This window comes from Penaeus vannamei, chromosome 37, assembly GCF_042767895.1.
Source record: "Penaeus vannamei isolate JL-2024 chromosome 37, ASM4276789v1, whole genome shotgun sequence".
Classification (NCBI taxonomy): Eukaryota; Metazoa; Arthropoda; class Malacostraca; order Decapoda; family Penaeidae; genus Penaeus; species Penaeus vannamei.
In genome coordinates, this window is record NC_091585.1 from 25399099 (window position 1) to 25411598 (window position 12500).

Genomic DNA, 12500 nt, shown 5'->3' on the forward strand with positions numbered 1-12500 from the left:
AACCTGTGTTCTCGACGAGCTGCCCCAGGGTCCAGAGGGCAACGCGTCTCTTCCAGCCAGAAGTGCCGTCTGCCAGCATCTCCAGCAGGAGTGGCATGAGCTCCGGGAGCCACTTCTGCATCTCTCCCCCACTCACCTGAAAAGAAAAACGATTTTGATTACTCAGCTGCACTTCTCTTCTCTCATGCATTTCTTGACTTTCCCACACTGCCTTATGGAAAGGATGAAATAGTTCACTTGGCACTTAATGTTTTGATCGTCTCAAATAGTCAGCACCTGGGAAGCGAGGGCATAGCCGACTGAAACCATGATATATCACAAAGTAGAAGCAAATCCTACACTCACCTGTGCTAAATCTCCAATGGCCATCAAGACATACATGGTAACAGCTGGATTAGGATCCTGATCCTTCAGTTTAGGAACAAGAACAGACATAATAGCTTGTACAAACTGCCGCATGAACCTCTGTGCATTGCCGATGAGCTGGCCAAGCATGTGTGCACTAAGTTCTCTGTTGCGACCTATGCCACTGTAGTCCAACTCGTCCAGAATCTAATAAGAATGTATTAAGTTATCAGCTTTTTCTATCAGCAAGAATAAGTATTTCCTAAATTAAGATAAAACATTCTTCATTTTAGGTTAAAAATTTGTGATCAAGAGGATTTATATTCCATTTTCATTATCCTTACCTTTAGGAGAGCCTTGCGCAAGAGAGGATGGACATATGCAGGATTTATGGCTGAGAGACGTCCTAGTATTGTTATTGCATGTTCTCGTATTTCAAAGACTTCATCACTAAGAGCATAAATTAGAGCATTCAGATTCTCTGGTTGTGCTAAGTGGCTGTCAAAACTCTCATCTAGGGATGCTAGCACACATAGACGGACATCAGGATCTGCAATTTTTTAATGAGAGGTAAAAATAAGGTAAATACTGACATCTGGGTATGAGGTACATCAGTGTGAATCAAAAGGTCACTGTACATGACTTGTTCCAGCTCACTGTATACTTAATTGTATAATTAATCTTAAAAATTTCATTTGAATTTTAACTTTAGGATAAAAAAAAAGAAAAAAGATAGAACCATATCCTAATTTTTCGGCACAATTCTGAAATCCATGAACTTTAATCTAGATAAAGATTATCACAAATTGTAATTCACACATTTACAGAACATACTTTCTTGATTCAGTTCACATGATACAGTAAATACTTCATAACTTACCCATATCAGTTACACAGACCCACAGCACCTTGCTCACAATGTTGAAAATTATATGAGTCTGTGATTGTGATGCTCGTCGACCAAGAGAAGCAAAGGTCGGTCTCAGGAGGTGACAGCAAGTTCGGACAGCTTCCAGACGTACTTCTCTATGTTCGCTGCTAAGATAGTGGTCAGCTACGTGTCTCACAAACTGCATCAGTGACTGGCCTGCAAACATGAGGATATGACAGGAAACCCATTATTTACTTTCAGAAAACCCTTTATTTAACTTTAACTACCCTCGCACTAAGCTCAACTGTAAGATCTGCCCCCTTGTTTGGACTGCCTTATCGTTATGCTCAAATGAATGGCTAGGATTAATATATCTTATTCATCTCATATCAATTTATCATCTCGTTGTTGTCACAAAAGCAGTATGTTATTTATCAAGAAGTCTAAACTCTTAAATTCTGACTTTCTGAAACAATAAATCCAAAAAATTACAGTTTCATAATGATCAACGATATATAATAATGTTTCAACTCTGTCTAAAAAAAAGCAAAAACCATTTTGCAACAAAAGACGAATAGGGAAAACAATTACACAACTCACTTGCATTAGTATGCTCCATAATGCAAACTTAAAATTGTTTATAAAAGAGAAACTATGGTGAGGTATTTGCAGTTAGTGGAAGAGTCATAGATCTCCCAGGAATATGCAGGGCTCTATAATGATTGGAAAGGATGGAACCTTGAACATATTGCTGTTTTATTCAATTCATGGCAATCAAAACAGAAGGACTTAGCTTTAAAAACAGAGCTGGGGTTAGTGGGCTGGGCCATGCATCAAGTCAGTTCAGCAAGCTTGGAGATGAGCTTCATACGAGGATATCATAACCAGCATTATGAGAATCACCATGTCGAAGATTCACAAAAAGAAAACCCACCTCTAAACGAACCTGTACCCTCAAAGTCAAAGGACCCGAGTGTTCGGAGTGCTAAGACAAGGCTCCCGGTGTCTTGGTGGTCTGGGGAGGAAGGAGGAGGGGCCACACCTGACCGCGAATGTGGGGTGGAACGGTGCATCAGGATCTGGGAAAGCATCCTCAGCAATCCCTCTGCAATGTCACGCTGGAATGAAGAACAAGGGGGTCAGAAAATGCTGTTTGGACACCAATTCAAAAGTCATCTTTATAATATGATTCCTTTTTTTGGTTTTGTTCACACCACAATAGCTAACTGAATTAATTACTCCATGTGTGTATAATATCCAGAGTACAAATATATAAAAGATGTGCAGATACAAATATATGTACAAAAAACACATAAATATATAAAATATTTTTCTTGCTTCCCCTTCTCTTCTTTCCTGCTGACGTTATGAATAACTACCAACACCATTCTATCCTCCAATAGAAACAGCAGTCCATCAATCAATGAGTCAAAGCTAAAGGGAAAGTTTCCCTATTACCAGGTCCTCACAACCACAGCAAAAAAAGATACCCGACACACTCTCTGAACACCAACCTTGAGTGAGGGGATCTCTGTTGCTAATTCCTGGAGAGCTAGAGTCAGTGGGGGTGAAAGTCCTGTGGCCATCATGGGCTCCAGCAGTTCTTTGACATCATTCCGGACTGCTCCTTCCACCCCTCTTGCTACCAAACTGACGCACACATAAACAGCTGGCTCCACCACGCGTTTCTTGCTTGGGGTGTCCTGTAAGAGCAGCAATGAGTCATTAATGGATTTAAATAAACACCCAAGTAAAGATACAGACCCAGACATGAGAACACACAAGCATAAAAATAAAAGAAGTAAAAACATAAGTGAAAACCTTGGTGGGTAACGATGCCTTGATCACTTCCATGATCTTGGGAAGGTACTTCTTGATGGCCGGTCCCACAGCCACGGCAAGCAGACCCAGGGTGATGAACGCTGTGGGCCTCTCCTTGTCACGGCCTCGCAAGCACCCTAGCAGGTATGTCATCGTCCCCGACAGGTAACTAACGCAGAGAAGGGAGAAAAAAGAGAAAGACAAGCACTTGATGATCTGGGTTAACTTCCATCCTAATATTTCCATCCATATTTATCACTTCAAAGCTTAGACAAAAAGAAAAAAAAAAAAAACACCCACAGACAATCTAATTACAAGTTAAATGCCCACAATTCATCTTTTACTTTAACTCTAATCAAGTCAAGACACAGTCTATCATCTAATCACTTCCGACATGCATCTGAACGTGATCCAGTCAGTACCAGCAAGGCGCAAGGAGTGACCAGTTCCTCACACAAAGTAACTCAATATAAGAACACTAGCTGTGCAGACAGAGGAGCAAAGTGCCACTTGGTTTCGAAAAGTACACCACATGAGGAGAGAAAAATCAAGAGCAGCTGAATAAATCATGCATATCACACAGGCAAGATAAATAATCAAATAATCATATAAATAATTATCCATAATTTCATCCCCTCCCCCCCCCTCTAAAACCTGTAAACCGACTGGCTCTTGTTCAACAAATTCCCTTTCTTTCAGCCACTAAGTATGTAGAAGACCTACAACTTGCAGAAGATAAAGGTGGGAATTAAGAAATACAGAAAAGCTCCAAGAAGAAAAGATTCCGAAGTAAAAAAAAAAAGTGTAAGACATGAAGTGGGAAAATATAAGAACAGGAAAAGATACAAGACATAAGACGAAGTTCAGATAGATGATAAAGGAGATAGTGGAGGAGGAATAATAGATGTCTGCGTCAAAATTCCTCCTCGATCCATTGTTGTTTCAGGCATAAATATTGAGGTTTTAGGAATTATTACTCACAGTAAAACCTCCTTGCATCATAAAGCAACAACAAAAAAGTAAATAATAAAGAATAAAAAAAAATCCTGCACCAATACCACAAATAACATTTGAAGGCATCATTATGAAGACATCATTAGCAACAACAGCAGGGGCAAGTAATCACCATCAGTTATGGTGATAACAATTGCGAAATGCAAAACCGACGATGATTGCTGAGCGAGAGAAGTGGTTTCCTCGTGTTCCCTGTCACAGCCCAATCACGAAAAACAAAATGCTGGATGGCGCAGAACTTCCCATATCCTAGGTTAGGTTTTACGAAGGATACGGATGAGAGGAGGACAGGCCTACGTACCAGGTTCTAGGATTGAAGGACAGCCGTGAAACTGCGCCCCTTCATTCATAAGGGTTTGGGACATGAAAAAAATTCAGGTTTTGTTGAGGTGGCGTTAAACTGCTCTCTCGGCCAGTGACAACATTTACAGTATATCATAAATAATGATATGAATAACAAAAGTTATGACACTAATATTCATAACAGAAACAATAATGGTAACAGTCTTATCATTATCATTATTATTATTATTATTATTATTAATAATAAAAATAATAATAATAATAATAAAAATAATAACAATAATAATAATAACAATAATAACAACAATGACAATAACAATAATAATGACAAAAATAATAATGATTAAAAAAAAAATAATAAAATATTAATAATAATAATGATAATTACAACAAAGATAATAACAATAATATTAATGATAATGATAATAATAATATCAAATAACAATAAAAAAAATAAAAAAATAAAAAAATAAAATAATAATAATAATAATAATAATAATTACAACAAATAATAATATGATTACAATATTAATGATAACAATAATAACTATGATATCAACAATAATATTAGAAACAATAATCGTCATTATAATGACCATGACAATGATGACATCTACAAAAACAACGGTGATGATGATGATAATAATAACAATAATAATAATAATAATAATAAAAATAACAATAACAATAACAACAACAACAATAATAATCACAATGATAATAATAATAATAATAATAATAATAATAATAATAATAATAATAAAAATAATATCAATAACAATAATAACAGTATTAACAGTAATAACACTAATTATGATGATGATGATGATAATGATGATGATAATAATAATAATAATGATAAAAGCTAATAATAAAAATAATGATAAAAACAGTAATAATAAAAATAATCATTATCATAATAATAACAACAACAATAACAATAATAATAACAATAATAATAATAATCATAATCATAATGACAACAACAATAATAATAAAAATAATAACAACAACAATAATAATAATAAGAATAACAATAATAACAACATTAATAACAATAGTAACGGTAATTACAATAATGATAATGATAATGATAATAATAATAATAATAATAATAATAATAATAATAATAATTTTAATAATAATAATAACAATAACAGTAATAATAATATTAATAACAATAACAATATAATTAACTAAAAAACACCACCAACAGCAATAATAATAACATCAATAACAACAAAACAACAACACCAACAATAAAACAAAAGCCATAGTTAAAAGAGAATCAAAATACGTAACCTAAATCCCAACCAATCGCATCGATAGCAACACCGAGCACACCCCAGCTTAAAAGTAGGCCAAAATTACGATAAAGACAGCAATAACAACCAACATCACCGTCACAGGAGAGAAAAGGGTTGAGGATCGTGTAGTCTTCGAACCGTTATGGACAGTAATAAAGAATAAAATGCAGGAGAGAGAGAGAGAGAGAGAGAGAGAGAGAGAGAGAGAGAGAGAGAGAGAGAGAGAGAGAGAGAGAGAGAGAGAGAGAGAGAGAGAGAGAGAGAGAGAGAGAGACAGAGAGGGGGAGGGAGAGAGAGAGAGGGAGAGGAGGGAGAGGGAGAGGGAGAGGGAGAGGGAGAGAGAGAGAGAGAGAGAGAGAGAGAGAGAGAGAGAGAGAGAGAGAGAGAGAGAGAGAGAGAGAGAGAGAGAGAGAGAGAGAGAGAGAGAGAGAGAGAGAGAGAGAGGGAGGGAGAGGGAGAGAGGGAGAAAGAGAGAGAGAGAGAGAGAGAGAGAGAGAGAGAGAGAGAGAGAGAGAGAGAGAGAGAGAGAGAGAGAGAGAGAGAGAGGGGGAGAGAGAGGGAGAGAGAGGAGAGAGAGGGAGAGAGAGAGAGAGAGAGAGAGAGGGAGAGAGAGAGAGAGAGAGAGAGGGAGGGAGGGAGGGGAGAGGGAGGGAGGGAGAGGGAGAGGGAGAGAGGAGAGGGAGAGAGAGAGAGAGAGAGAGAGAGAGAGAGAGAGAGAGAGAGAGAGAGAGAGAGAGAGAGAGAGAGAGAGAGAGAGAGAGAGAGAGAGAGAGAGAGAGAGAGAGAGAGGGAGGGAAGGAAGGAGAGTGGGAGGGAGAGAGGGAGAGGGAGAGGAGAGGGAGGGAAGGAAGGAGAGGGAGGGAGAGGGAGAGAGAGAGAGAGCGGGAGGGAGAGAGAGCGAAAGAAAGAGAGAGAGGGTGAAAGAGAGAGAGAGAGAGAGAGAGAGAGAGAGAGAGAGAGAGAGAGAGAGAGAGGGAGGGAGAGAGAGGGAGAGGGAGAGGAGAGGGAGGGGGGAGGGAGAGAGAGAGAGAGGGGGAGAGAGAGAGGGAGAGAGAGAGAGAGGGGGGGAGGGAGGCGAAGAGAAAGAGAGAGAGAGAGAGAGAGAGAGAGAGAGAGAGAGAGAGAGAGAGAGAGAGAGAGAGAGAGAGAGAGAGAGAGAGAGAGAGATTGGATATGACTTTATGAGGAGAATAAATGAACACCAAAGCTGTAACAACATATAGCTTGTATTAAACCACTTTATTGCTGTACTTTCCCAAATATTTTTCTCAATAATACTAAATATTTGCAAAAGCACAAGGATAGTTTCAAAGTATATTGTGTCCTCTAAACTAACTCATACTTACATGGCTGTTAACAGAACAGGTTTCACATTTATGAATATGAATATATAAACAGGTATGTGGGTGCATGTAGAAATGTGCACGTACGCTGTGTAAAGTTTACAAATAAATAAACAAATAAATAAATTTTTTTGTGTTTCTTGTCTTTTTACCCACATAAAATATCATGAAAATGTGCATTTATACAAATCAACATTTCAAAAAAAAGAAAAAAAGTTGTGAGGATAAAAATGCAAAAAATAGATGTGGTGTGAACTAGAGCATATATGCACCAAGTGTCACACATTTCCAACATACCATCGATACGTTTTCCTGATATTGCGCAAGAGAAAACAGTTCATTATTCCCTATACTCTTAGGTGCCACATTTGCCTCAAACATAATTGTTTTCTCCTTCATAAAATAAAAAATCACATGGTTTTCTGCCTTTTTTACCTTTTTACTTTTTTTGTGTTAAAAACTCCTTACAAACCTTTGAGTGTAAAAAATATAGATATATCAAATAAATAAGGCATAAGACATAGAAGCACATGCATGAGTAACGTCACTAACAAGATGCAACTCATGCAATGTGGTCATATGTTAAAATAGAAATTCTGTTCATGCTCATATGGAGTCCAAACATTCCCATAAAACAAGTAGCATTATCAAACCAGGTATCACAAGATACTAAATTAACAGACACAAAATGAAACCTGTGATCACTGGTTGGATCAACTCATTATTGTATCACTTTCGGAAGCAGTTCGCATCCCAAAGCAAGAGGCCATGCGCAGTCCCAAGGCACCATTGAGGTGGATACTGCAAACCAAAGCATTAAACCAAAGACAAACAAGCTTGGCAACACCCAGGTACAAAAACGAAAATTCCTTTCAAATTTTGAGTTCCAAGGACAACACACTATAACCCAAATTTATAGGTCTCTTGACCTCCAAACCTTAAAGTAATAAATAACCCAAATATCTCTTTGTCTATAAAGGTACACTATTTTGAGAGGAAACTGAAACGAACAAATGCAATTCTCCAATAACTACACAGTAAACTGTCTGATAGAGAAATCTTTACATATGTACAGAACAATTTTGGAGTCCAAGACTTTAGTGTGAAAATCATAACGATATATATGTATAAAGAGAGGGGGAAAAAAGCACTTTCAAGCCTGGGGTTTACCTGCGCCACTTGTACCGAAACATGCAGAGGTTGCTGGTACATGGGGTGCTTGAAAAGAGAGTGATAGGGTCCTAACACACAGACAACATCACATGTGTTGCACTGGGGTTATTTACAAACAAAGGTTTGCAAATATAAGTATACAGTATGATCTTTATAAATATATATTTAATATTGTATTACACTGGGGTTACTTTAAAATAGGGGTCTTCAATCATTTTTAACATTAATTCTTATCTATATGAAATAATAACTGCCTGCATCAGTGTTCAATTTCACATATGTGAACAAAAAAATAAAAATAATAATCATAATATTTAGAAATAAAATATAAGTTTTATGATGATCATTAAAACAAAATCAAAAATCCAATAAAAACATCAATTACACTAATTTTCTTCACAGACTGTCCTGTTAACTTGAATAACAAACCAACATTTATCAATATTACACCCAAGTATACCTATGGATGCAGTTTAACAATAAAACTTTGGTGGGGGAAAAAAAGGACTCCAGGTACGATCTGTATTTACTATTCACATCACCAAAAGAGAGGTTATACTATACCACTCAGACCAAGAACAACAAAACAAAACAAAAATGCATACGCTTTTACCAACTGCTTATAAAAGCAGGAGTTGAATACATTTGTTAGTCTGAACTGATATGTTCATAAGTCGTACACCTGCATCTCGTAGTGAGTATTACAATTGCTAAGAAGATTCTTTAGTTTAATTCAACACCTCTCTCATGGGAAGTTAAAGCAACAGGAGCTTGTTTAGCATTCTATACTCATAGTAGATAAAGGATTGGGACCTACACGGAGAAAGGCCTTCAAAAGTCTACAAGTAACTCTAAGAAATACCCTTCTACATAGAGAACTTAGGAGTTTAACTTTGGTATAAAATGTGGATCATGTAAAGCTCCTATACTTAGTGTGCATGATACTACAGATTTAACTTTGTTTATGAGAATCTAAACACAACAATAATCATTATTTGTTCTCCCCCTCATCTTGAAATGTCAATAACTAGCATTTCCATATCTCAAACTGCAAACTCTCCAACTCTTGAATATAGGTATAAATGTTTTAACACTACAAAACAGTAAAAGCAGCATGTGCTTTCTCTTACATTCCTGAAAAATCTGATTACAAAAGTGAATGTACATGTGCTTTTTACTCAACACATTGGAACCAGGTGACAGTGATGTCTCATCATGAAAAAATGTGGACAAGGGGCAGGGACCAGGAACATCTCCCCATAGAAAAATCTGGCTGAAGGGTGTCTTACATGGAAAACTGTTGCCAAGTGGCAAGTGACAAGGACGTCTCATCATGAATGAACAAAGCACTTGGAGAGAGACGGACTCAGTACGCCATCAGGATAGGACTCATTCCCAATATCCTGCAGGATTTCCACGAGTCCACAAGGATGTCATGTACCCTACGTGAGATATGCCTGGGAGAGGGCTGTCCCCAGGGAGATCACTATCAGCCATATTACTAAATAAATGTCCCTGCAGGGCGGGCTTTCTTCAGAACCAATTCCCCCCCTACCCTTTTACATACCAACAAAGTTTTGAGGGTGTTGTTTGCTCCAGTGGGATTAGAACAAATACAGAATAGTACTGGAAAAAATGCAAAGCAATTCAGAGTATCCCACACCAAGCTTAGTAAAATGTTTGTTGAATATATACTTATATGAATGTAAGTATTATATCAGAATTATTTTCAAATGCTATTTAAGTCGTCTTGTGTCGGGTGTCACATGTACGTGATGCCCGGAATAAGGACCATGGCTGGCTGTCCCACCGGTGTGACACTAGATTGGAGCTTGCGCTTTGATTTTGTCGCCTGTGGTGGGCAGTGGACGGGCAGGTTCCTGAACTGGCCCATGTGCCAATTTTGATACCGCCCCAAAATGGGGATTATCATCCTCCACATGGCCCATTGTGGGTGACTTAAGATATATTAGACAGCTCTTATTATACTATAAGACATAAATAAAATATATCTAGTTTTTAAAGACTAATGATGCACCATTTTGGTAGGTCTGTACCACATGAAGACTTCAACGTAGTTTTTGCAAGAAATTACAATAACTACCATTTATTAAAATCTCATCTCCATACATATTCATGAAGAACTTTTATTTTACTCTAAATATATATGTATATCCATAAATGAGTGTATGTGGGTAAATGTTTTCTCGGACCAAATGCCCAAAATGTATATAAATTATTTGTAAAATTAAGCTTTCATCTATAACATAAGTTTTGATATGGCCACACACAGACACACATAATTATATACATACATACATACATACATACATACATACATACATATACATACATATATATATATATATATATATATATATATATATATATATATATATATATATATATATATATATATATATATATATATATAGCTTTATACAACATATACATACAATGATTTCTATCTATCCAACCTTTATAAAGAATTAAATCTGCATCTTTCAATTAGATTCAGATTAGATGGTTATAAACACTGAGGCAGGAGAGTTTTGCTAAGTCTGAAAATAGGAAATATACAATCTTGACTGACTAGAGTATTTGCTGAAGTTGGTAACCCTGAATTTTCCCAGATCTTCATAGCAATTGTGAATGTGGCAGTTGTAATTGGCAGTTGACATTCTAATAGACCATGTCTGACACTATTCCCCCCCCCCCCTTCAAAATTTCTATGAATTTAGTTGTAAATCATAATTAAGCCAGCATTAGGAGTACCAACTGTAGCGCACGGGACGCATCAGACATACCAACCAGGCCTCGCAGAAAATCATAAGGAAGGGCCTTCCATGAGCTGTTTGATAATACAGTTTACGAGTGCAATGCTCCTCACACCCTTCTCTGGTGACTGAATTTCAGAGCCCGCACCAGTGTTTTGATAATACAGCTATTAGTCCTTGCACAGGAACTCGCGCTATTACCGGCAATGCAGGGCGTTGCAAAAAATTTAATACAAAAACATTTTAAAAAATAACACAAATAGTACAAAGTTACTTCTTGTTACTATAATTGCACAGAGTGTAAACTACCTGGAGAAATAATATGGTGTCTGCTTAATAAAAACAGACTGTTAGCATCCTGATACAGCATAGTATATGATACACAAAGACCTAGCAAAAACATGTCTGCAGAAACAGGCTAACAGCACTGTAACCAGATAAAGAGTCTTGATACCACACATGAGCTTTTGTGTAGGCCACGACTATAAGCCACACACCAAAGAGAGCTGCCCCTCAAATAAGCCTTATGCCAGGGTTTTTGTCCAAGCATGTGCCGTCAGGTAAGAGGATACAACAGGTTGACATAAACCCTGTCATTTTGCAGGACACATCACATCTGTATTGTGGATATCAAAGAAAACCACAATGTAAATAAGAACAATAATAAAAATCTAAATAATTTCAGCTTCACCTCGACCTTTTTGTCCATATTTGCCATAGTGCATAAACAAAAACAGCTGTCTACTGGAACCAAAAAGGTAAGAAACTATACTTTAACCCATTCAAGATGAGTAGAATTTTAATGAAAATTTAGTTGTCCCAGGCTGCGTTTATGCACGCCACTCTATATAATGAAAAATTTGTCTGGTTCACAGCCATGTTTCTGGGGCATCATCCAAGCCACCAGGATGCAGATTCATGACATGATAAGAGGTCATCCAGTATAATTGAGGCTTTCTTTTCTCTACGATATCCAGCTTTGTGCTTTAAAAAACTAATACTGACAGAGGAGTTTTAAACTGTAAACTTTTTCTAATAAATGAACTGTATTGTATGCCTCTTGAATGTGTTGTCTTCAAATGACACTCATACATTTCCTGAAGGATTTACAATCCCTGAATTATTTTACACCAGTAACATTGCTGGTCAGGCAGTATTTAGCACCAAATAATTTGTACTTAGTCATCTGGTATTTTGCTGCAATTATAAAAACACAAATAAAAATTCTTGTTCTTGTTAAGTACACCTACATGCAGACCATCAGTAAAAAATCTCTGATTCATTTATATCAATCTTTGGTCTTTAGCAAAAGGATAGAAATAGGTAGTTACTACACCTGCAGTCCCTCTAGTGATCACCACAGTTACAGAGATCATAAAAATGCTCCTAATTTCCACAAAATGGGTCATCTCTGCTATCTGAGTGAGTGATAAAAAAACTGCTGACAATTTTACGGAATAATTATATATACATGAAACTGTACAGCAGTATGAGTGGGAAAAAATATGTTTATTTCTGCAGTCAATGTTTTTCTTTTCCAGTCTGG

The 12500-nt window shown here is 36.8% G+C and overlaps 1 protein-coding gene across 2 annotated transcripts in view; it reads right to left on the reverse strand.

The window, feature by feature from the left end:
* Window positions 1-12500, reverse strand: part of mTor (serine/threonine-protein kinase Tor) — a 34165-nt gene that overhangs the window by 14046 nt on the left and 7619 nt on the right. Inside the window, exons 11-17 of one of the 2 annotated variants that reach the window (XM_070115326.1) lie at window positions 3038-3206; window positions 2731-2919; window positions 2163-2334; window positions 1226-1432; window positions 690-895; window positions 346-552; window positions 1-136 (exon numbers count right to left, since the gene is read on the reverse strand). The exon at window positions 1-136 is cut by the window's left edge and continues 85 nt beyond it. In XM_070115326.1, coding sequence (XP_069971427.1) covers window positions 1-136; window positions 346-552; window positions 690-895; window positions 1226-1432; window positions 2163-2334; window positions 2731-2919; window positions 3038-3206 — 1286 coding nt within the window. Of the gene's footprint in view, window positions 137-345; window positions 553-689; window positions 896-1225; window positions 1433-2150; window positions 2335-2730; window positions 2920-3037; window positions 3207-12500 lie in introns of both variants that reach the window. The other variant, XM_027372359.2, reaches the window with a different exon arrangement.